At 38.1% G+C, this 24,732-nt stretch overlaps 4 protein-coding genes and 1 long non-coding RNA gene across 7 annotated transcripts; 2 read left to right on the top strand and 3 right to left on the bottom strand.

The window, feature by feature from the left end:
• Positions 1–537: 537 nt before the first annotated feature.
• LOC131301471 (PP2A regulatory subunit TAP46) lies at positions 538–6,509 on the top strand. The gene is made up of 9 exons (XM_058327793.1): positions 538–798; positions 872–994; positions 1,990–2,076; positions 2,236–2,340; positions 2,512–2,673; positions 3,270–3,305; positions 3,407–3,478; positions 5,327–5,607; positions 5,912–6,509. Exons 1-9 carry the CDS (start codon positions 718–720, stop codon positions 6,165–6,167), a joined length of 1,203 nt encoding a protein of 400 aa, XP_058183776.1. The 5' UTR covers positions 538–717; the 3' UTR covers positions 6,168–6,509.
• Positions 6,510–7,440: 931 nt separating this feature from the next.
• Positions 7,441–8,921, bottom strand: LOC131301470 (phytolongin Phyl2.2). The gene has a single exon (XM_058327792.1). It carries the CDS (start codon positions 8,567–8,569, stop codon positions 7,739–7,741), a length of 831 nt encoding a protein of 276 aa, XP_058183775.1. The 5' UTR covers positions 8,570–8,921; the 3' UTR covers positions 7,441–7,738.
• Positions 8,922–9,564: 643 nt separating this feature from the next.
• Positions 9,565–14,235, bottom strand: LOC131301469 (protein IQ-DOMAIN 21). 3 transcript variants are annotated; one of them, XM_058327789.1, is made up of 5 exons: positions 14,070–14,235; positions 13,838–13,940; positions 11,723–12,022; positions 10,995–11,363; positions 9,565–10,418 (listed from the first exon to the last, which is right to left on the bottom strand). In XM_058327789.1, exons 2-5 carry the CDS (start codon positions 13,916–13,918, stop codon positions 9,804–9,806), a joined length of 1,365 nt encoding a protein of 454 aa, XP_058183772.1. In that variant the 5' UTR covers positions 13,919–13,940; positions 14,070–14,235; the 3' UTR covers positions 9,565–9,803. The 3 variants fall into 3 exon arrangements, with proteins under 3 accessions (XP_058183772.1, XP_058183774.1, XP_058183773.1); XM_058327791.1 differs by having other exon boundaries at positions 9,565–10,415; positions 14,070–14,234; XM_058327790.1 differs by having other exon boundaries at positions 13,838–13,937; positions 14,070–14,226.
• A 4,249-nt stretch (positions 14,236–18,484) lies between these two features.
• LOC131301467 (protein DEFECTIVE IN MERISTEM SILENCING 3-like) lies at positions 18,485–24,463 on the top strand. The gene is made up of 8 exons (XM_058327788.1): positions 18,485–18,644; positions 20,180–20,323; positions 20,511–20,625; positions 21,291–21,528; positions 21,872–22,063; positions 22,147–22,467; positions 23,090–23,318; positions 24,058–24,463. Exons 1-8 carry the CDS (start codon positions 18,624–18,626, stop codon positions 24,097–24,099), a joined length of 1,302 nt encoding a protein of 433 aa, XP_058183771.1. The 5' UTR covers positions 18,485–18,623; the 3' UTR covers positions 24,100–24,463.
• On the bottom strand, positions 21,046–21,273 carry LOC131301468 (uncharacterized). The gene is made up of 2 exons (XR_009191286.1): positions 21,117–21,273; positions 21,046–21,078 (listed from the first exon to the last, which is right to left on the bottom strand). It is a non-coding gene; the product is annotated as an uncharacterized LOC131301468 (long non-coding RNA).
• Positions 24,464–24,732: the final 269 nt, after the last annotated feature.

Genomic DNA, 24,732 nt, shown 5'->3' with positions numbered 1-24,732 from the left:
CTATTTTGTAAACCAAAATTCAAACTTTTAATAAACTTATATCCATATCCGATCAAATTAATTTTTTGCATAGGTATACTACTTTGCGGGATCTACAATATGAGCGATTCAAATTATTATAAGAAAAAAGTATAGGCGGGCCCACAGTGGTGGTGGAAAACGTGGAGTTCCCACCTATGGCGGATAGAATTTAACCCCATTTGTCACTGAATGTCAATTAATTGCCGTTGATTAGTCGTTGGTCAATGAATCAAACGGTTCTAACTGTGTTGATAAATTAAGAAACAAAATAAGCAACTGATTTTGTCACTTCTTTTTTTTTTAATAGGATAAATTTACTAAAACACCATTTCATCATAAAGTACAAAGATGTTTTAGTAAATTCATCATATTAAAAACAAAAATATGAAAGTGATATTAACAGACAGGAGTACCAAAATCATTAACCACAAAAAATAAGATTTTTTTTTTGATCCGCACAAAAAATAAGATTATCTGTCCTCTTTTACAACATCCGTCGTGGCGGTTTTCCATTTATAATCGGGACTGGCGCTAACGTGCGCTTGGGGCTTACGATTTGTCGCAGTATCACCTCTCGTCTCGTCTTCCATTTCGCCAATCTTTCTCAGCTCAGAAGAACAAAACCCTAACTTTTCGGTCTCTAATTCGAATTCTCGCCTTTTTCTCTTTCTATTCCCTCCGCTGGGTGAACGGACGATGGAAGATATGTCTCTCCCTGCTCTGTTCGAACAGGCTCGGAGGATTCATCTTACAGCTTCCGAATCTGCCGTCGATCAGGTAATCATTTCGCATTCAGTATTTCCGTGTGTGTGTGGACGCGTTCATGTAAGTGAGTGTTTGTGGTTTGCAGGAAACAGTGAGAAAGGGATGTGAAGCTTTGAAACGATGCGAGGAAATGGTTGGCAAACTAGGGCTGTTTTCGTCGAACGAGACGAAAGATGATATAAGCACAACCAACCTCAAATATATTTTGGTAATCACAGTTTTGAATTATATTTGTATTGAAAAGTAGTTGTTTCCTTTGGAACTGAATGAATGCTGATGAAGTTTTATTTAGTGTTGTTTTCTCTTTTAATGATGAGTTACACGTGGGAAAGGAAATAAACTGTAGCTAAAGGAATCATCTTTTCGTTTTTCTAATAAGTGAGTAGTTGGTAAGGGAGTAATGCGAAACCAACACTCAGGTACAATATGTGAGGCTTAATTTTCCACCCTAGTTGGCCTTGGAAAGCTCAGGGTTCATGTTTTTACTCATTAACTTCTGGCTTCTTGATTGTTGTGGGATGAGATAAACTTGTCAATCTTCAGATCATGTAACGCACGTTAAATTTTGTGGTTGAATTGTCATTTGGAAATAGAAATTCACGCTATAGAACAGGGCCTTATGGCATGTTTAGACATTTCTGAAATTAACAAGTAGTATTGTATCCTTTAAACTTGGAGGCTATAGCAGTACTTGATCAGAAGGCCAAGTTTAACCGTTTGCGGCTTCGGACCACACTTTAGGATTCAAAAGTCCCAAGTTTTTGCCTCACTGTGGAGGATAACAACTCACTTGATTTCCCTTGTCTAACCGAAAGGCAGGAAAAAAACATTAGTGGCCGGGGATTATTTTGGGTGCCAAACAGTTATAAATTTTAAGTCGCATGATTTTTTAACATATCCTCTTGTTTCCAATTGAACTTGGTTTGTATATACTTGTTCACTTAGTCTCTCTGATTTTAATCATGCTTGATCACCTTTTATAGTTCATTACATCTTTGTGGTTTGACAACAAGATGAGATGTGTGCACTTCCACCTTTCTTCCCTTTGTTCTTTATTTTTTTGATTCAGGGCTACAAATAATATACATGTGAGGATTGAAAGTTTTAGTTTTCCAAACATCTGTCTTTGATAGGCAGCTTGAAATCAGTCTCTTAATTTTATATGTTTCTGTATGAGAAAATGCTTACAATTCTTTTCTGCAGGTGCCGTATTATCTTGCTGAACTCACAGAAAAAATTGCACAGGATGACAGAATTCAAGTTGTTAAGGCTTCACAGGCAAAGTTAAAGGTATTTGTTGTATTATGCCAAAGTCATAGTTCTAAATTTATGTGAAAAATAATAATTTGAGTCTGTGTGCATTACATTTCTTTTATTCTTTGTGTGTATCCAACTGATGTTTTCAAGTACCGTCTCTTGGCTATTGAATTTTGTGGTATTCTTCTGTAGGAATTTATGTCGTTTTGCGAAGCGATGGAGCTTGTGCCTGAAGAAGAGTTAGAGTCATTTGTACAAGGTGGTCCAAATTCATCTGCTGACCGAAGGGCAAAGAAGGTGAAGTAGTAATCTTCAGCCATAATTCCGTTAACCTCATGCCAGTTGTGATTATGCGGATCAACTTATGATTATATCATCTGGAAGCTTTATAAGTTTATAACAGTAAAATTCATTTTAATTGAACCAGCTAGTTTCGATTGTTTCCTGATTGTAAATGTGGTACTCTAGATTGCTCGGTTTAAACGCCAGAGAGCTGCAGAATCCAAGCTGCTCGAGATAAAGGAGCGGAAGGAGCGACGTGGGCGTTCGACTAAAGCAACCGCCTTATCTACACCTGTGGAGGCAGTAGAGGAAGATGTGTTGGATGATGATGGAGAGGAAGAAAGGGAGGTTGGTTGTTAACTGTAGTAATCATGATTATGTGTTGAGAATGGCTTGGAACCTAATCCCAACAGATACCAAATTATACCATTTTAAAATTGAATTATATTTTGTGGTTTGAGAATTTATGTGTTCATAAGATAGTTGCTTAGATTGCAATCCATAAAAATCATAATTTGAGTTTATCATTACGTCAAGACATTTTCAAAGACTTCTATCAGCGTAAATTTGATTGTCAGTTGATAAATCTACAAGGAGGTCAGTACATCATGCATGTAATCGAAGTAAAACCAACCTTCAGCTTGATGAATTCACTTTCCACGAGGAAGTGCCCTTACTTCTTTCAACAGCCTTATCACCCAACACTGCTGAAACCTACAAGTTGATGAGTATTCACATTCACTTTGAGTGTCCTTAATTCTTTCGATGACATTATGTGCAACACTCTTTCTGCTGTTGAAGGATGTCATATTTGGAATTTATTAAGTGCAATGAATGTACAAGGATCTCTTTGTATGGCCTCTTAACTTTAGTTGTGTCAAAGGACTTTTGTGGTAGTTTGAGGCTTTCACCTTTTCTGAAATCATATAACTGATTTTGCGCAGGCCTGGCTTACTACCATTTCTTTGGCTATTTGTAAGGTTGGTCTTAAAACTTTCCCATGTTTTGGATGTTTGAGATTTCCCGCTATGGCAATATCCCGTGTTGAATAATACTCCCTGCCATATATTACACGATACAGGCTTTTGACCTCCTTGAAATGCTAAAGAAAGAAGAAGAAATCCTTTCAGCAATAAAGGAGAAGCAATTACAGGTAAGGTTTAGCTAGCTGAATATATTTTGATGGATTGGAAGTTTTCAAATTAAATAGGACTGGTGCTAGTCTTGACTCTCTTGACACTTTTTCTACCTTTTCTTTTGGGTTTTAGCGAGTTGGAATTGGTGTTCATTTCTAGAATGCATCCCCCTGAACAAAAGCTGAATGATTCTACGTTAAACATACATTTGTTCCTAATTCCAAGTAGAAGATGTGCTAAGTTATTTTGTTGTTCTGGATAGAACAATTTGGGTGCGTTTCTGCTAAACTAAATGGAGCCCATATTTTCACGGATTTCTAGGTAGGTCATTCTCTTCACTTACATCAACTAATATACTTTTTAGCGGAAACAACTTGACTATTGCAATTAGCCTATAGTCCATTTAGTTCAGCGGAAACGCAACCCTAACAACTAAACTTTACACAATGGGTTTTTATTCATTTTATTTCTCCTGTTTCAGTTCTTTTAATGTGGATCCTTTGCAAAGATGCCCATTCAATATGAAGCAACTTTTTTTGAATTGGCATTCTGGTTGAGATGACAATTTTTTGAATCTGAGCTGCTTTCTCTCTAATCTGCTTGAACATGAAAGTCATGATTGTAGTCAGTATTTTGAGTTATAGGATGGATTGTTTTCCCATGAAAAATGTCCATTCTGCTTGACATGACAAATTGACAATTTTTTGCATAGTACTTCTGTATAATTTTGTTTGCACTTCAAACATGACTAGTAAGAGATAAACATTGATTTTGAAACTGATGGACAGCAACACTATGGAACCATCCGGCCATCAATTGGTTTGATTGGGGTTGTTCTAGATATCATTCAGCCCCCTAAGATACCGCCCCCCACCCCCCCACACTCTTCTATTCGCTTCCATTTCCCTTTCTCTCTCTGGATACATTAAAGAAACAGATGCTTCGAATCCTTAACCATTATGCACTGAGGTTAACAGGATGGCAGAGGCAGCATTTGCTTGGGGTCTTGCACCCTAATACTCTATGCCAGTCTCTATGTCAAATGCGGCATGGCGTAAGATTTGAAGATTGAGTTGTTGATCTGGATAGGATATGGACCCAGTGATGGTGTTGGGGGAGAAAGGGGGTGTGGGGTGTTAGGAGACCAGGTTCTGTTAAATCAGTGGACAGACATTTAGAGGGGTGTAGTGATGGCCAAATTTGAGTACTCTTGCAGATATTGATTGTGGGTTAACTTAAAGAATTCACAAGATTTAGGGTAGGGAGGGGGGAGAAAACCTTTCCTTCTCCTTGCTGCAAAGAAAAAGGCTTCAGTGGCGATTACGTCCAGGAGGTGGGTTGCGGCATTTTTTTTTTTTGGGTGATGGTTGGCGGGTGGGGGATTGTGTCGAAATTTGATAAGGTATATACAAAGAGGCAATGGACAAGCTGACTGATCTCCTGAAGTTTGTTTCATGTAGGGTGTAGGAGAAGGTAGAGATTGATCGTGATCGTTTTTGTTAGGATGTTCAAAGTATAGTCCTTTTGGGTGAGAATTGTTGTGAGGGTGAAGTTTCTGTGGAATGGAGTCTAAGCCATCTATGTCCAATTTACGTGAAATATCTGTGGAGACTAGAGAGGAGTCTGATTGTTGTGTAGTGTTCGACATGAACATACCCAGTTCGCTGCTGTAGTTGTTTCATACTATTCCTTGTTTTAATAGTTTTTTTCTGTTGTTGTATTTGCGTTTTATTCTGTGAACTCCTCAACTGTCCTTTTCTATGTGACTCATACATTGTGAATCTTGCGCAATCAGCTGGGTAAACGTGCAAGGGTATGGAGCTGGCAATAATTTGCTTTTTTGTTTATGGCTATTTCTTTTGCAGGAAGGGGAGAAGGAAGTTTCACAGGCAATTCTTGACGACCGCACCAAGATGGCAGAAGCCCGGCATCGTGACGCTGCAGCTCGAGTTCGATATACTATACCCGCTCAACCTATAACATGCGCTACTTTTGCTCAAGATGTTATAGAAGGGAGAGCACAGGTTTCACAAGCTCATGAACACAAACATCAGCCACTGATATTTGGACCAGCGAGTCTTGTGGGTGGAAACCCAACAAGTGAAAGGGAAAGGATGGCAGCACAGGTTTTCCAACCTAGTTACAGGTATATTTGCATGCCCTTGGCAAAAGAAAATTTGAGCAGATAAGAAAAAGAATAACCCCGTTTGTGCCCACTAATGGGTGTCAGGAGGGGTTGATTAGTTACAGGTCTAATTATAGGGATAAAATGCACAAAGTGGTTGTTCTCATACTTGAACCCATGACTCTAGGTTTGTAGGTTGAGTGTTTGACTACTGAACCAGGGGTAACCCCTTTTGAGCAGCTACAAGAGCAAGTTAGTGATGAAAAGTCCAATTATTGTTATATTTATGTATTTATCTAGTTTACCATTTATGTTGTTTGAATAGATTGCCGACCATGAGTATTGAGGAGGCCGGGTTAAGAGAGATGGAGATGATGAATAAGTTTCAGGAGAGAAATGCCAAGCTTATGGAAGAAGCCAATTCGGCATGGTACAAGGACAATGCAAAGTTGAGGCCTGGTCAAGAAGAAGATGAAGATGAAGACGACGATGCCGCCCAAGACAAGGCAAGGGCATGGGATGACTGGAAAGATGACAATCCTCGTGGTGCTGGTAACAAGAAGCTCACCCCTTGTGGGTAAAGAGCAACATTCTAGCTCTCTGTCCGTTGTACACTTCCAGACATTGAATAAGTCCATTTTTCGTGAAAAGTATCAAATCCCTGTTAATGGATGTTTTTGTTATGCCAAAATTTGTTTTTTAGTATTTTTTTTTTTGAGAACTTATGGTTTTAAATATAAGGAAATTTTGCATGTGTAGTTCCAGCACGACGAGGGGGGAATATTTGAGTTCCCAATTTGCAGATAAGAGCTGCTGTAGCTATGTATACTATCAAAATCTAAGTTAGATGTTTTGTTATGTACTTATTTTGTTGGCAGTTGTTTGATATCCATGTTTCTCTCTTTTTCTGAGAGTTTGATATCCATCTTGAATCATGTTTTTTTTTTCTTCCTCTTGTAGTAATTGACGCAGCAAGTGGTGTAGCTATCTATAAAATTGGGCATGCTTGTGTAGCTATGAGAGAACTTTGTTAAGTGGACATGTGAACACAAAAAAGAGAGTATCTTGAACGAACCTCTGTGAAGATAAAACGGTCTTGCTATTGTCAATCCACTGGGCTGACGATAAAAAACGATAAAAAACAGATGAGAAATTCTCAAAATAGGCTCTTGAAGAGATGGAGGAAGGGAGGGAGGGAGGGGGCACTGCCCTGAAAACTGTTGTGATGCAGAGCACGGTTCTGAATAGCAAACGAGTGATTCTATTCGGCATTGCATTCTAATGGAGCATGGCAACAGTTTTGCGTATCCCAGAAGAGAAGAACAAATGATCAATGTTAGAAAAGATGCAACACTGAGTCCGTATGGTTTCCTTTGACATCAACCACATTTTCTGGGAATCTCATGTCACACCAAGTAATACATAAACTGAATGGCCTTGTATTTCAGCAGAGACTGTCAGACACGGATCCTGTGTGACCACATTCAGATTGATTTTGTGTTACCAACACCCAATCTTGGCTTGATCAAGATATTCAGTGAATGATCATGAAATAACCTTTGCGAGGCTGTCCTCAGTATTTGTTTTAACACCCTAAATTTTAGTTTCTGAAATATGGTTCCACACAGCAAATGCAGTTTGTTCAGATTGGAAATATTTGGGGAAAAAGGGTGCTTACAAATCTCAAGAAATTTGAAGTGACAAAAAAAATAAAAATGATCTACAATCTGTTAAGACGACGGTGTCACTATCAAGGGAAAAACCTTCACAAAAGGAAAGTGTCAATATTACAATTTCAACATACCCTGCTTGTGACTTTCATCAATAACCAACCAATTTTTACAGCTTGCCAGATGCTCCAAAACATTCAATTCAAATCCACCATATCACTTGGGAGTACAAAATTACCATAAAAGAAACAATATTTGCATATGTAGACCACAAAATCCCAGTATCCTCGAGGCATAATAGGAATCGTATAAAGAGAAAACTATAACCTTAAGACTGCATTCCCTAGCCAGAAAACACAGACGTTACCAGTAGAAACTCAACAACAATTCGACACGTACAAGAGTATAGAATTGAACTTCAATCCAGAGAAATCAATATTACCCAAAAACCAGGGCAGAACAACACCCAGACCCAATTCAATTCAACCATCAATGCACTTGAATCCCCTGCAAACCCACAACCACACCCCAAACAAGATGGTGCACACAATCAAATCAAACGACAAAACCACCCAAACATGCTTCTTCCAAACCTTCTTGGCCTTCTGCTGCCCCAAATCCCCGGCAAACAACCCGCTGCTCTTCGCCATCGACACCGAAAAGTCCCTGCTCAAAACACCACCACCACCACCACCATCATCAAACACATCAACCTTGTTCTCACCAAACACATCTTTCTCTTCCCCATTGGATTCACCATCATTGACATTATTCCTTCTCTTTTTCTTCTTCTTCAAGCTCATAGCCGAATCCGCCCCTCCCCCAAGCAAAGGCACCGATCCAATCCTCTTCCCCCTCGGCGAATCCAAACTCCCACTACGCTCATGGTACAACACCTCCCTTCTCGAATTCGGGCCTTCCAAGTCCGCTGCGTGAGGTGCCAACAATTGGTGGAAAATCGGATTGAATTCCCCTTGAAAGCAATGGGAACTCAAATTCTCAACAAACGCTAAGTCAGTCATATGACCAACTATCTGATCAAACGCTTCCTTGACGCTTTTGAGGAAGAAAAGGACTTCTGGGTTTTCTAGGGCTTCATCAGAGATTGAGAAATATACGAAGGGTTCTTCGATCAAGAAAGTGTATGTTTTGTTTCTGATCGTATGGGAGAAGGAGGTGTGTAAAGGTGGGGCCTTTTCGAGGCATTTGAGAGCTAGGGTTGCGAGATCGGCGTCGTGCGTGTTGAATTCGGCCAAGATCGTGGTTTTGCTCGCAATACAGGCGTAGAAGATGGAATTGGGGTTTGAAATCATCGTTTGAATGGGGGGAATTCGTGGAATGTTGAATCGAATTGGGGAAACGACATATATATCAACTTATTCCAAAATGTCAATAACATATGGAATTTAGGACGTGTATACTGTGATTCAGAGGAAGTTTTCTGGGTAAATGAGATCTAGGGTTTGGGAGAAAGAAGAGAGGAGGTGGTTCTGTTCTCAAAAGAAGAGCTTTTTGGAGCCATGGTCCGAAAGAGGGCAAGAAAAACTGAATTTTGCTGTATTGGGGGTAGAGGTGTAGAGGATAAGGTTAAATCATCTTTAGCGGTTTATTTGGGGATAAGTTCCATCCCACCCACCCTAGCCGAGTTACAGGTTTTTTTCCCCATCTATACCAAAGAAAATTGTATAGTAAAGTTTACATTGTGGGTTGGGTTCATAGAAGGTAGGACTGTCAATTTAATTTTTGATAATGATTTTTAAAATCTTAGTTAAAATCTTAGTATTATACTCTTGCACACTTAAAAGGATAAATTTGTGAATTGACATTATCAGTAAGATATTTGTGAAAAAAGGTAATGTGAAAATCAATTATCTTACTTTTTGGGCATGTTTGAGATTGGTGGTAGGGGAGGGAATTGGATTATAACAATCCCATAGGCTTTGTATAACCTTGTTTGGTTTGCATTTGGAGGATATTGTTGTTTTGCATTACATTTTTTTAGAATTGCATTTCAAATTTTGTCTTTTAGGTCTTAAAAATACATATAACTCATGGATCATCAAACAAATTTTGCAATCTTGATGTTCCATTTTTTGGTACCGTTGCAGACCATATTTGTTTCATTTTTTTCGTATTTGATACTACAAATTTTTTTCCTTCTTACTTTGACCTCCTAAGTTGTAATCATAATTCCAAATCTGGTCGATGATTTCTAGTATAACTTTGACCAATCAAATGTCTAATATCCGCGGATCAAAAAAAAATAATGTCTAATATCCAAAGTCAGCTCACTGTGATGGAAAACTGATTGCAGAATGTCAATGTATTCGTTACCTAGGCTGTTCAAAAACAAACGAATTCGTTACATAGAAAATAGAGATTATCACAAAGTCAAAGGCAAATGCCTCACATTGTACCAACCAAATTACCCATAAATTATACAAATTTATGACACATCAGGGATCTCATGACACACATAACAAGGGAAAGGATTAAAAATAAGGGTCCTTGAAAGTAACACACTTTATTAAAGGACACTCAACACAACTAACCAAAATTATGTCTCCAGCCATGACCTCCCAAAGGCAGGGCCCTGTCATCGTTGCTGGAATCTGGACTATAGCCCGCATTCCATTTAGCCTGAAAACTCGGGCCATTACCCTTTGGGCTTGGGCTTCTTGGGGCCTGATAAACCGTCGTTCCTCCGCCCGAGCTCGACGAGTCACAACCCGACCCAACAATTGTACCTCTCTTTGTAGAGGAGTTCCAGTGGACAACTGATGGGCTACGCTGCCGGCCCAAGGCCTGATTCCGCGCCTTTGCTTTCGCGGATTTGGTCGGAGCCATATAGCTTGGGACACCGTCGAAGCCCGAGCGTCGTGTAGGGTACAAGACTGATTCAATCGGGTCCCCACTGGTGCGACCCGTGTTGATGTTTTCGGAGTCCATTTCAACGGTCTTTTCGGAGGTGTCATCGGTGGTGGTTAGCGTCGTATAGGAGGCCTCCATTGGTCCCAAGTTACGGACAGGGTAGGGTTGTGAAGCCATCCAATGTTCGAGCCAATTCCATCCCCACCTTGCCTTTTCACGCTCATCTGGGTAGAATCCGACTTCATTAAGGGTTGCATCCGCACGCAATAATTGTTGTCGTTGTTGCTGCTGCTGCTTAATTTGAAAATTGGACAGACTGATCACATTATAGGAGTACATAATCCATAAAAGTGAAAGCTTTTCCAGCTATATAAATAGAAGTGCGTCACTAACATGCATCAGCGCCAACAATTTCTCTTTCGCGTCTTTTTTGTTTCTCATTGGTCATGACTCATATGCCAACATATTCTTCTCTTTAATGTTTGGCCGAAGCCTCAATATCAAGCAGACCTACCAAGGGACTGATGTGGGGACTGGTCGTCCCATTGACTTTTGAGAAATTACATTTTTGCCCTCTCTCACTGTTGGTTCATTGCTCAAGACTTTCGCCATTGAAGTTTTTTTTTTTTTTTCCTGAGTTTGACGGTCAAGGGTGTTCGGATCAAATTACGCACACCTCTAACCAATCCCCTCTCCTATCCGGTGACACACATCATTTTTGTTCTTTGTACGTCTATTTAAGACCTCATTTGGAATGCAGCTTCAGCTTCTTGGTAAAGCTATACAAGTAAATAATACACAAAGGTGAAAGGTAGTACTCCTACTTTTTTAAAACACAGCAACGACAATAACTGACCAACAACTAACCTGGTAGCTGAAAGCATAAGCAAGAGCCCTCTCCCTCTTCACCACCCCATCATGTTTCCTCACACTGCTTTCCACAATCTTCTCTAGGCGTTGGCTTCCACCATCCCATAAATTCCTTGGTTTCTGCTTTTCTTCTTCCTCCTCTGCTGCTGCTGCTACCTTTTCTTCTTCCTCTTCTTCTCTGTCCTCAGCCCTCTTCTGAAGCTTCTCGCGCACTAATTGGAGCCGACGTGTCCTTACTCGTGCCTGGACTCGAACCAACGCTTGCATGCACCGCATCGTCATTTGGGCTTGTTTTCGCACGTTGTGTCCCCTGACTAGTGCTTGTAGCCTTACTAGTCCTTTCAAAGCACGCAAGGCGCGTCTAGCCTGTGAGAGCAGTGGCATAGTCACATCAGTTGGTTGGAAATGTTGGACCGTGGCATTAATTATTAGGTGACAGAATGCCCTCTGAGTGAGGCAGTTCATCTCATTATAGTCAAAAGTATTAATTCACTTTGATTGATGTATGAAGCTACGATCTCTTAACATGTACCTATTATGAAACAAATACTATACTAAGAAAATGGTTTAGGAACACAACTTTATAATGGTGTTTGTTGGTAACTCCATTTCTGGGGGGGAAAAATATGCAGCCCCTTTTTTTTTCTTTACATTATCATCAACTTTCAAACTACTATTAGTGCGTGCTGTGGCTAGAGAGAGAGAGAGAGAGAGAGAGATGATACCAGGTATCCTCTGTAATGTGCTTGTATGAGAGTTGCAGCCCTTTCTTCCTTTGAATTTTGGCGTCCATATCCAGCCAGCCGGACAACTTTGGCCGCTGCTTGTGCAGCTGCAACCGCGGCTTCAGCAGCTGCGGCGGTTGCAACTGCAACAGCAATGGCATGATTCCGATCTTCAGTCACCGGAGATGACCCACCATCACTCTCCTCAATATTCGTGACATCCGGAGAACTTTCTGCCGGAAAATGTTCAAATGACAAAACCTCTGGCGCCTGATTTTGCCATTTATCCACGCTGTCCTTCTGAAAGTAGTACATTGCTTGTCAAAATAGGCAGGGTTAATCGAATCACTCAAGTTATGATGACTACATTTACGTACCAAATTTGACTATTTTTATACTGATATAGGATTATTATATTATGAAAAGATCACGCTCAGAGTCAAAACTTATTAACAATGAAATCAAATACGATTAACAATGAAATCAAATACAAAGCGCTCCCGGTGACCTCGGGCAACGATTATAATTTCAGGTCAATGAGACTACTGTCTAATATTTGTCGGGAAAATTTTGTAAAATAGACATAGAATTTATGCATGCCCTGAGGATTTTTTTTCACTAACTCAGTGGGTTGCTATCCACCACATACCATGCCGGAGTCGTGTTATGTAGGCTCATCAAGTGATGTGAAAGTATCAGATAATACAAAATGTAGATCAATATATCATGAAGGTGATTACCATGTACTCGTAACTTTTTTTTGCTCGGCAAACGAAATATTTTTATAAATCTCGAAGAGGGATACATCATACCATGTACTCGTAACTTAATGGGGTGATGGGGTCAGATGTTCTTAATAAAATTTGTGTTTCCTATATAATAAAAAAAAAAAAAAAAAACTTAAGGGGGTGATGGGGATATAACGCAATGACCACATGATGATCAACATGCAAGATGTGATGGCTTGGGTAGCATGATAACTATGTGTCTCTCCGATCTTTATTTTGCATGTTCAAGGGGGGACCATATTCCCATTTACATGCAAATGGGTCATAGATGTAATCCAAAAGTGCGAAATCTCTTTAGAGCTTGTTCGCTGGGTCTCAAAATTACGGTTTTTTCTATCTATCTCTCTATTCATTATCCCAAAAAATTAACCTCCCTCAAAATCTAAATTGAACAAGGTCTTAATGTGGTTTCACGAGTATTGCCCGACAATCCAAAAAAATCTTGACACAAAACCGGCCACAAGTTTTGAGATGGATATAAAGATTTCACGTGGTATCAGAACTAGGTCCATTTCACCATATTTTAAAAATTCACAATCCACACCCCACGACGACATACCAACAAAAATATTGTACGATGATATGACCCAAAAAGTGATCACACGTGGCAGACCTCAAACGCAAGATGTTAACGAAATAGAGTCTCACATTATTTGGGAGTGAAATAAGTGATCACTTAATAACATTTGAGGCCTCTCTAGTTATTGTCAATTGGTTTTGAGTTGTACATAAAATTTCCACCAAACTTTCAAATGGAAAAAAAAATTAAATAAAGATAAAACAGAAAAATGCCTGCTTTTTTTTTTGGGAAACTAAGCCTCATCATTACTCAGAGGTCCCCAAACGAGTGTAGATAGAAATTTTAATACTATGAGTGAGCCGTTTCAGATCATATTCTTCACAAAAATTTTACTATTGGTGAAGAAATTTGTTTACAGTATCTCTACATAATGTTCGCATTAATTTACATACAAGAATGCGTTATGGTTAGCATTTACCTAATCGTGATAATGGGATTTGCCTAGAAAACAAATTAATACCGCAGAATTCGGTATCATTTGCTTGGAATGTATATATGTACCAAGAAATCAAATTTAATCATTGATCTAATACTTCTATCTATTCATAAATGACAGGAGGAAGGAGATCAGGACAACCTGGTACAAGAAATTGAACAATTACAGTAAGAAACAGGACATAAGGAATTACTCTGTTTTTGGTTATTTACTTCACATTATTCGGATAAATTGTACCATGAATGCTTATGTATACATGTATAATGTGTATACAAGTATCTATATATATCTCTATGATGCTATGATCTGACCTTCTTCTCCGGCGAGTCTTTGGCCGGCGGTTTGAAAACTCTCTTCACCGTAGAAAACCAGCCGCTTCCTTTCTTTCCCATTGCAGGCCGATTTGACAACCTCCTATCATCCATAATATATTCACATAAATGAAATTCTACGATCAAACCGACATATATATGTATACATACATAAAATACATACGGATACGGGATGCCTATACTATTTGAAGGGAAATAACAAGAATCAAACCTGGAAATGATCTTAGAATTGTTCTGCGATTGCTTTCCACTTTAGATTGGTATTGTTGGATCATCTGCCATTGAAACACTAGATAGGAAGTCTAGACTAGTGAGAGAAAGTTTTGGAGAGAGAGAGAGGCGGAAGAGGTGTGGGAGTAGTAACTGCAGACCCGCGCACTTTGCCGTTGGTATTTAACGTCCCCACGAGACCTTCTACTGCGCGGTCAAGACAGTTGGACTCGGCAAATGGGTGGCCGACACGTGTATAATGCCCTTGGTAGTAGGGCTTGAACAGTTCTATGTGACAATATCAAGGTTTTTGGGCTTCCATGGACCATAGTGTACAACTTGTTGGAAAATACTATTTTAGAGTAATAGTTCATGGAAAATGATTTTCACTCATTTTTTTTATAAATGCACTCAACTTCTTGTTTTGTAATGAAATATTTACACATAAAAATTTCAATAAAAAAAAATGGAGTGCATTTATGGAAAAAGAGAGTATGTAAATCATTACCATGTCCTACTTCGTTTATATTGTGAATGTTAATTGACTCGATTTAAATTCGTGTATTTTCAGTGACACATGTTTGTCGTGTACGGAGAGATCTTTTATGAACAGAGATTTTCCTTCCCTAGTAGTCATTCGAAAGGTCATTAATTGGTCTATATATTTCACACTCTTTATTCATCTTGTAGAGTTTATTTTCTAATACTTTCATTAAATTAAAAAAAATCTTCATTTGAGGGAGTACAAATACAAATTTGGTTCGACAGATCCATCGATTGTTGTGTTGCTTCTGTGCAGCATTCAATCAAGTAGTGCCGGGAGATAGATGCCCGTGTAAACCATAAGCACCGTAGCGGGAAAGAATCTGTTTTAAGTACAGAGTGTCACACCCATCTTAATTAATCACCATTTGTATTTCCATTATTTTATAGGTCACAAAAAGTACAAATGGCAGAACCAACTTCCTCCACATTTCATACAACTGGTTGAGGGGTACCTAAAAAAAGGTGAAAATAAGTAGAGCGGTTAAGTTTAGGTGCAGAACGTTTGCTTGAATATAAAGGGAAATTTGGAGAGAGAGAGAGAGAGAGAGAGAGAGAGAGAGAGAGAGAGAGAGAGAGAGAGAGAGAGAGAGAGAGCAATGAATTACTCCTGCTAGGAAGGAGAGGAGTCTTAGTTAATGTGGTCGATTGGGTTAGGTGAGATGCACCCGTGCAATGACTCCACTCCACACCGTGGAGAGCTTATTCGGTACTGAATTCCCGTTAACATGTACTCCTGCTGCCTTTCTTACATCTATACACACACACACACACATATATATATATATATTTGTATAAAACCCGACATTTTTAATGCTGAATTCTACACAAATGTATGGGAGCGAAAAAAAAGGCATAAAAGCATGTTTAGGAGGAGTGAGGTGGGCGTCCTGTTTTGATATCAGAGTTTGGGTTGGGTCCTGCATGAGGGAAGGACCAGGACCACTGGCCTTATGAGCGGACTGGTTTCCATAGAGGTAGGACCAAGGTTTTAACTAGCGGACAGCTAGCGTAGCGGCAGCGTATAGTGTTGTAATAGTAGTGAGAGTATCGAATAATTGATACTTATTGGGACGGTTCTGAATGTGTAATTAAAGCGAGCAAAAGATCAAATACAAATTGGTATGCATCATAAATCGGTTGATACGGAATTAAAATTTTTGATAGCACCGATATGTTTTACCCTTAGGAGAAGTATGTCCGACAAGTGCTTCATTCCTAGCTACCTTAAGACCCGTAACTAAGCTTCATGGTGTAGTCATATTAAAAGACTGGAAAATCTCTATGCAACATCCACTACATAGTTGCTGGTACTTAAATCTATGCCTAGGTCTACCACTTCCAAAGTAGTCTATACACATTCATTTTCTTTTAAGGGACGCTAAAAAAATAAACGTCTGTATCCCTACGCAAGTATCTCACAATGTGAATATGCAACATAGACTGGAGATTTTACGTATGAAATTAATTATCAGAGGATATATATATTTGTTGATGATCCATTTGAGGATACATACATCGTAACGGCAGTGGATAGTATTGTAATAGTAGCAGGAGTATCGAATGATCGATACTTATTGGGACGGTTTTGAATGTGTGCTTAAAGTTATTTTGGCGCTAAAACAACGGTCACATATCATCTGAAGCGAGTAAAAACTTGAATACAAAGTGGTATGCATCATAAAATCGACCGATACGGATTAAAATGCACTGATATGTTTTACCCTTAGGAGAAGCATATCTAACTAGTGCTCCATTCCTAGCTGTCTTAAGACCCGTAACTAAGCTTCATGGTGTAATCATATTAAAAGACCGAAAAATCACTATTCAACATCCGCTACATAGCGGCTGGTACTTAAATCTATGCTTGGGTTTACCACTTTCATGATGGCCTATACACATTCATTTCCTTTTGAGCACTTGAAAAATGAACGTCTGTATTCCTATGCAGATATCTCACAATGCGAATATACAACATAGGTCGAAGATTTTATATTAAGTTACCCTCCAATGTGGTCACTAAGACAACATAAGATATGTAATTCTTATATTTTTGGTCTATGTCAAAGTCTTTTTTTTTTTTTTTCAAAACATTTGAAATTAATTATCAGAGGATATATATATTTGTTGATGATCAATTTGAGGTTAGAATTTCGATGTTGGTGGACCATGCTCTCCTTCTAACCAAGAAGGAAGAAAACTGGTTAAGAACAAAGTGAATACATGTAGGAAAATCTTGCTTTGCCAACCACCGACCCAAAAAAAAATAAAAAATAGACCAGACCTCAACTACTACGTGCAATCATGAGACATAAACATTCCTTTACATCTTATTAAGGTTTGGTATTTCCGACCTCAACTACTTGAGTACTGTTTTGGATAAAATCCATTGGATAGAAAACGCAAGAAAAATGAAATCAATACAAAGGCTTTTATGAATGAATAACCAAACAAGATAAAAAAAATTCACAAATTCACAGCCCAGCAATTAAAGGATATACTTTTTGTACTCCATTTTATTTTATTTTCCTATTCACAAATTCAATATCAGAGCATAATCAATATATAGATAGATTATTCAATAACGAAGCAAAGCACTACCGTTTTATGATACACACATACTCTCTCTCTCTCTCTCTCTCTCTCTCTCTCTCTCTATTTTTTTTTTGTTAATGTTTTCTTCCTCATTTTGCGCAGTAACCTTGAAAGTCATGCAAGGAACTTTGGATCCATCATCAAATTATGTTACACCGGTCATATATATATGTACTAACATAATACAACCATTTATGCCTTTTATATGTTCCTTGATATTTCGGTTGGGTTTCCTCTATTATTTAAACGCACCAAATGAGTTAAAAACCTAAAAAATACGAATTTCGAGACAAGTCATTCTCTTCACATATATTACTAGAAGTTCATTTAGCATAAAGAACTTGTTTAAAGTTTTTAAGTTACAGACAAATTTTTTAGGAAAAACCCACATTCATCATTATTCACGAATTACAAGATTTATAGCACATGATTGCATCATGTTATCAGAGGCTTAAAAATTTAAGGGGCCAAATTAGGAAAGCTTCAGTGACACGCGTTGTTATAGTTGGAGCAGATAACCTCAACAAAACTTGATACTTCCAATGTACCCGAAAGAAAGGAGATAGACGAATGACCGAATTGGAAACAATTGAAGTTCAAAGACCATAAAGTGATAAATGAATAGTACGAAGGTAGAAAGTGTATATATATTCTCTTTCTCCTAATTGCAGACACACCCTTATTCTCTCTTGTGCTGTTAGATTCTCTTTTTCTTTGCTCCCACTTTCACCTTATTTATAAGCTTAAGGCTCTGTTTGGAACTCATGAAAAATGGGAGGAAAAAAAAATATATATCCTTTAAGGCTTGTTTAGTTCTATTTAAAGAAAAGGAATAGAAAATATGAAGGAAATGAATGTTCTGGAGAGGGAAATGGCTGAGAAAAATGGGAGAGAAAGCCCCTACAGTTACAAGAAAAAGATAATTAAAAATTTCCTTTTCTTTCCGTTTTCCTCTTGAAGCAAAACAAGCGAAAGTAATTTTTTTGGCAGTTTCTTTTCATTTTCTTTCTTCCACCAAACAAAAAACAAGAATCCACTTTCTTCACATTGCAATTCTGTTTGGAATCAAGGAAAAGAAATGAAAGGAAAATAAAATAAAATGAGAGAAAAATAAGAGGAAAATTTTACTATTCTCAAAACTTATAATTATTACTATTTTTTTCTCTCTTTCTCTTCAAACCAAACAACATAAAAATATTATTTTTAATTTTTATTTTCTTTCCTTAAGTTCCAAACAGAGCCTTCCCCTCTATTTTTCTTTTCCTTTCCATTCCACATATTCCAAACAAAGCCAAAAAAATTGAACTAATTTTGTACTAGTGGACTAAATTCTTGAAGTCAGATACCGGAGAAAATCCAGAGGGAGAAAAGTGAAGCGTACTTGTAGAGAGAGAAGAGTTCGAGCGCCCACTACGTCATGTTTCAGTTTAATCATCAGGTATGTCACTGACCTTAGGGTTTTAACATTTCTTGTTCCGGTTTCTTGAATTGCAATTGGAAAAACACATGCAATGCGTATGTTTCTTTGTTGATGGGATTCTTTCTGTATACGAGCTACCGTTTGCGATCCCTGTACTTCTCTACATTTATTTGATTTATGGTTCTGTGAATTGTAATTGTTGTCTGTGAAGTGAAGTATTTTTTAGGGAGGACTTATTTATTTTTAGCATTTTAGGAATTTGTTTTGATGGTTAACGGGTTTTAAGGGTTAAAATCAGAGTTGCATACGGCAATTGGTCTGGTGGTGGTGCTCCACTTTTGAGAGTTTTTGGAGAATGGGTTTAGTGGGATTTAAAGGAAATTAAGGCGCTGTTATTTGTCCTGGAAATTTGATAGTAGAATTGGGGTTAGCTTAGTTTAGGGAGTTTGTGAAAAAAGAGCACTAACACACAGAACTAAAGGATACAATTCCCTCTTTGGTAGTTGCTTCAGAGCTAGTTTTCCAGAATCGATAAATACGAGAAATCATTTAAAATGCACAAAGGTTTATCTTTCTTTCTTTTTGTCTTCATCATGTTTTTACTCTCTAGCGAAATGCTTCTAGAGAATGTAAATCATCTTTAGGTATTTTATTTTCCGAAATTGCCATGGAAACCTGATTCTGTAATCAATAACCAAACATGTGTTCCTTTAATTTGGTCAATTTCAAGGTTGAAAATCAACTAAAAAAGGCTGTGTGTTTTTGGAAGAACCTCCCTAATGGGACCCAAGTCAAAATCTAGTCAATCACTAGTAGCCTAGTAGTGATAAGAGAGATTCAATGACAAATTTTGGGGAAGAAATAATTTGCCATAGAACAAGTATCAAGAAAAGGAGTATTAGTTGTAATGGATGATTAAAATTGGATAGTTCTGTTGCTACAAGTGGCGTAGAGCAATCCGTGCAGAATAGCAATGTTGAAAAAAACAAAGGCAGTGAACAACACAGTGGGTAGAAAGATAGTGAAGCCTTTTGTGAGCAAGACTGAACAATTCTGATAGGAAGTAGCTAGAATGTGAGTTGTTCCCGTTACACTTTTCCTCATCTCTAATATCAGTTCCACTGCAATGTTTTATTCTGAGGATACTTCAAAGATTTGTTGGAAAGGTCTTACTTGTTCTCTTTTGTTGGTTAAGTCTACTGCTGATTGATTACCATGCAGAGGAGCTTAAGTTTGTGTTTTAGGTGTGAATTGATCAAAATTCTTGAAGCCTTGGTATATCCCTTTGATTCAAGGCGGTCTTCTTAAGCTATTGATCCACATTTGCTTTGCACAATGCATATAATTGAATAATGTACGCTGTGTACAGTCTGTTTTTTTAGCAAGATAAAACAGCATAGTGATATACATTTGCTTTGTAAATGCATATAACTGAATAATGTACACAGTGCACAGTATGTTTTTTCTAAAGCAAGATACATGTGTAAGGCTTTTGCTGCTTTAGTTTTGGACATCGTTACACGTTTAGATACCTGATGATTCCTCTCTTGCAGCTTTCGATCCAAACAAATGCTTTGTCTATCCAAGATCCATCAGCAGTGAATCATGTGCCTCAGAGTGATTCCCCTATAATGGCAAGGCATGAAGTTCAAAATGGAGCTCCCTTTCAGGCACAAACTGTTGTATATAATTCTAAGGTAGATATGCGATATTTGAAAAGCCAAAGTTTAAATGTTGTACTACGGTGAATAGATCTTGTGTTTTGTACCTGATTTGTTACTACAAAGATGTCATAGTTCCTTGCGCATACATCTTTGTAAGTTGTTGTTATCAGTTAAGGAGGAACTGCTCAGCCAGAGTAATTTTGTTGCTTAATATCTGCAGAAATTCGAGGATGATCTAAAAATGTTTGGTCTCAAAATAAAAAAGCATGAAGACAATATCAGAATTTTGAAGACCCAGAGAAACAAATTGGACGACTCCATCCTAGATCTGCAAGGTATACTGTTTTCTGGTTATTTGTTCATGTTATCTCTCTCCTTGTTGCTTTCTCAAGAGTTGGGAAACAAGGAACCTTAAAGAATAGCAACCCTGGTGATGAAATTGATAAAATGAATGGCCATTTTGTTTGAGAGACTAAGTTGTGTTTCGGATGAAGATGTAAATTAGATCTCGGTTAATGTTCTAAGTATATGTTTGATATCATGTTTTTGGAAACATTGGAAGTTGTGCTTGTGGGTTTATGATGCCAACCGGAAAGGGAAGGTGCTAGATTGAAGTGCCAATTAGGATATGGGAACCTGTCAAGCTTATTTGTTTTCACTTCTTTTTTGTGGGGTTGGATTGCTTAGGGTGGGGGATGGTGTTTACATATTAACTGAAGAGGTTATTTTTCCCAAGCCCTTGCTCAATGCATCAATCAACTTCCTCTTTTCTGAGTATCCTTAATGGACTTATAATCGGTGAAGTTGAAAAGTTCCACACGCAAACTTTACTCTGGGCTTAGAGTTATTCTTTTTGAATAGCCTTAAACAATAGTCACTCCTGCTAGTGTTGTTTAGTTGTTGAAGAATTTTACGACCTTAATTATCTAGCAATCAGGTACGGGTACCATTTACGCTTACTGTCTCTTGTATTCTTTTTTATTGGCAAGTACTGTCTCAGTTAATCTTGGGAAGTATCATTCCTCAAGTTCGCCTATGATTAAAGATGAGGATCATAGCCACGTGGACAGTGAGGAGGAGACGGTAGAAAATATCATAAAACAGGAGAAATCTGCAGCTGGCATTTTGTGCGTACTGAAAACTCGTCATGGCAATCAGACTTCTCATCTTCCGTTGACCAAGGATGTGCTAGGTATTGTTGCTACACTCGGGAAAGTAGATGATGACAACCTCAGCAGGTTGGTTTGAATTGAACATACAGTCTTGCGTGTTTTACTTTTTTCTCCTTTTTTGACTGTGACATGCATGGTAGTCAGTACTGCTTATTTAGCTGCGATGGATCATATTTCAGCGATCTTGTACAGAGGTGGTTGAGGGCTAATGATGAAATATCTATCTTCTGATGAAATTTCTATCTTTTAACGTCTTGGATTTTTTATGTTAAGATGGCTTTCTATGTTTAGTGTTTGTGGATAGACTTCATTTAACACGTTGATTATTTGAAGGCTTGCAGAGTCTTGATGTTATTAGTAACCTTTAGTGGGATACTTTACTGATTATTTTGTGTAACTTCGTTGGCAGGCTTCTCTCTGAGTACTTGGGGATAGAAACAATGCTGGCAGTTGTTTGCAAAACTTACAACGGTGTTAAAGCTCTTGAAACATATGAACAAGATGGTTCTGTAAATAAAAGTTCTGGTCTTCATGGTCTGGGAACTTCTATAGGGAGGCATTTGGATGGCCGCTTTCCTGTTATTTGTCTTGAAAATTTAAGGTACTAGTTCATGTGCTATATTTCCTTGTGCTATCTGTTTTCCTAATTGTGGATATTCTAATGCATTTTGTTTATGTCATCAGACCATATGTGGGCGAGTTCGTTGCTGATGACCCGCAGATGAGGCTTGATCTTCTGAAGCCAAGATTGCCCAGTGGTGAATCACCACCTGGCTTTATTGGGTTGGCTGTGAATATGATTAATATAGATAATGCCAACTTATTTTGTGTCACAGCTGATGGGCATGGTCTTAGGGAGACTCTTTTCTATAGTCTCTTCTCTGGCCTTCAAGTGTACAGAACAAGGGCAGACATGTTACAAGCTCTTCCTTGTATTAGGAACGGCGCCGTGTCTTTGGACGGTGGAATGGTGAAGACTAATGGCTTGTTTTGCCTGGGAAATCGGTAAAAATCTCAGCTTGCTAAGGAAGTAAATTTCTTCTGATAGTAGAAAACTCTCTGGGTGGCATTGATTTCCTCCTGCATTCCCCTTTTCAAAATGTTTTTATCTGTTGCGAGTATAAGATCTGTTGTTTTTATTGACAAATAAAAAAATTTCCTTGTTGAAAATTAAGTTCTCAACTGTCTTAGCAGTTGCAGGCTTCTTGATTTGTATGCCTGTTACCAAAGAAACTATCCATCCCATACTAAATTCTTCTCAAGCTGTGTGTGGAGAGCTCTCAATTGTGTGTTGGAGGTAGACCTCCAATTGTCTGTTCCAAGCGATTGGATTTTTGTGTATATTTAATTGTTAGAAGTTAGAATGCTGCAAGGGTTTATGCGCACTTAAGCTGTCCTGGTGTAGAATATTCACTTAGTGGTGGTTTTACCCTTGTCAATTCTTCTGCCAGGAAAAACTTGTTCGTAACTCTTTTTCCTTGCATCATTAGCTTTTCTACCGGACTTCATATATATGTAGAATATTTATCTATTCTCAGTACTGTTTGTTTGTCTTTTTTTCCCAATTTTAAAGTGATATTTATTTTCCTGGCTGATGCATGATTCCTTTCCAATGAATCTATTCCAGGGGAGACATAGATGTGAAGTTCCCCAAAAGCTATGTGAGGTCAAATCTGCCTTTGAACTATGTTGAAACTGAAAAGCGGATAAAGGAGATGCAATGGGAGAAGGAAAGAACGGCAGGAGATATGGAGAGAGAACAAGGATTATTGGACTATACAAAACAGTGTTTTGAAATAAAGAAACAGGAATTACTTAAGTTCCTGGCAGAAAGTTCATCATCATATGCGACTCAGGTAATTTCTTTGAGCATCTATGTACTGGCATTGTCTAATTTTCTACTTACTTAGTACTTTCCGAATCTTGCCCATGGTTGCTGAGCGGAATATGTAACAATGAATTGTCTGTAAGTTGCCATGGCACTGATCTGTCATATGACTCATTTGCTGTAGACTTTTGATCGAAATTGTCTCGTTTAGTTGAGCGGGCACGTCTAATTTAGCGAAAACATCTTCATTTAAGCATCAAGCCCCTCGTTCACTGCCAGAATCCAGGAAAAGATGGATAACAGAGGTAGGCAATAAGATCCTCAATGATGGAACCAAGACTAACTGGTCTTTGTGTTCAACATGACCTGATGATAATTGAGTGTTGAATTTTATCCTTCTAAACATTCATCATCTGACAATGTACTGGGGTACATGCATACCCCCCCCCCCCCCCCCCCCCAAAAAAAAAAAAAGTACTTGGGTACTCTCTCTTGAAGGAATGATATTATGCGTTGAGACTAATTTCAGATAGTTTAATATGATATTGACTCTGTAGTACATCCACACTGTGAGTGATACACCCAACGTCTCATGGATGACCTGAAAGTTTTGGGAAGGAAATGAAATCTTGAATTACTTTCATTTCTAAGTGGATGTATTGATTTCAAAACGCTGGACTAGAAAAGCTTTTTCACCCACCATCGTTGGTCTTGCTCTTTTGTATTTTTTTTGTTGTTGATATTTTCGTGATACAACTTGCATGCAGCATCACATTCAGGCGGGGCGAGACAGAATGACCCCAAGATGATATTTGCACTCAAGAACCAAGTGCAGTATGTGAGCAGCTATGAAAATGTGAAGTCAACTCAACGACGTGTTAAAGAGTAATTATTTTGACAATCTCTGGTTTTGGAGAGAGGATTAGCTCAGGCATCCATTGTCCTCACACATTGGCGATTAAATTTATCATTGATTGTTCAACGATTTTAGAATTCTAATCGGGCAACAATTAGTTCTGTCAAATCTTCATGCACAAACAACATAACGGTCCTGCTAGTTTGTAATCTTTTTCCCGATTGTGTACTTGCATAATTGTACTTACGGTCTAACGATGTACACATTTTGATATAATGAGCCAGGTAGCAATAAATTATGACATTTTCCATTGTCCAGATCTCGTCGAAGTAGGCATTGTTGATTTCAAGCAAAATTATGCAAGTCTACGTTTAAGTTGAATTACAAGGAATTTGTTCCTTCTTGTGTATGCTTAGAGCATATTTATCATTTAAGAGTTACGTCCATCTTTTCATTTTGGGATGTCTAAAAATATATGTTCATTTTGAACGGTCTAAGCCAAAATGGGTATGATTTTTCAAAAATATTCTTCATAAAGGCATACGAACGCTTTGAAAGGTTGCGATGGAGGAACAAGTTTCTCCAA

The sequence above is a fragment of the Rhododendron vialii genome, chromosome 9a, assembly GCF_030253575.1.
Source record: "Rhododendron vialii isolate Sample 1 chromosome 9a, ASM3025357v1".
Taxonomy (NCBI): domain Eukaryota; kingdom Viridiplantae; phylum Streptophyta; class Magnoliopsida; order Ericales; family Ericaceae; genus Rhododendron; species Rhododendron vialii.
This window is presented reverse-complemented; position numbering and strand designations above follow the sequence as displayed.

Coding starts and splice junctions, on each gene's coding strand:
- LOC131301467 (XM_058327788.1), top strand. CDS start 18,624: ATGTTTCAGTTTAATCATCAG. Junction 18,645..20,179: donor TGTTTCAGTTTAATCATCAG/GTATGTCACTGA, acceptor CCTCTCTTGCAG/CTTTCGATCCAAACAAATGC. Junction 22,468..23,089: donor TTGTTTTGCCTGGGAAATCG/GTAAAAATCTCA, acceptor AATCTATTCCAG/GGGAGACATAGATGTGAAGT.
- LOC131301469 (XM_058327789.1), bottom strand. CDS start 13,918: ATGGGAAAGAAAGGAAGCGGCTGGTTTTCTACGGTGAAGAGAGTTTTC. Junction 12,023..13,837: donor AAGACTCGCCGGAGAAGAAG/GTCAGATCATAG, acceptor TACTACTTTCAG/AAGGACAGCGTGGATAAATG. Junction 10,419..10,994: donor CTTATGCTTTCAGCTACCAG/GTTAGTTGTTGG, acceptor CAAATTAAGCAG/CAGCAGCAACAACGACAACA.
- LOC131301471 (XM_058327793.1), top strand. CDS start 718: ATGGAAGATATGTCTCTCCCTGCTCTGTTCGAACAGGCTCGGAGGATT. Junction 2,341..2,511: donor CTGACCGAAGGGCAAAGAAG/GTGAAGTAGTAA, acceptor GTGGTACTCTAG/ATTGCTCGGTTTAAACGCCA. Junction 3,479..5,326: donor TAAAGGAGAAGCAATTACAG/GTAAGGTTTAGC, acceptor TTTCTTTTGCAG/GAAGGGGAGAAGGAAGTTTC.
- LOC131301470 (XM_058327792.1), bottom strand. CDS start 8,569: ATGATTTCAAACCCCAATTCCATCTTCTACGCCTGTATTGCGAGCAAA.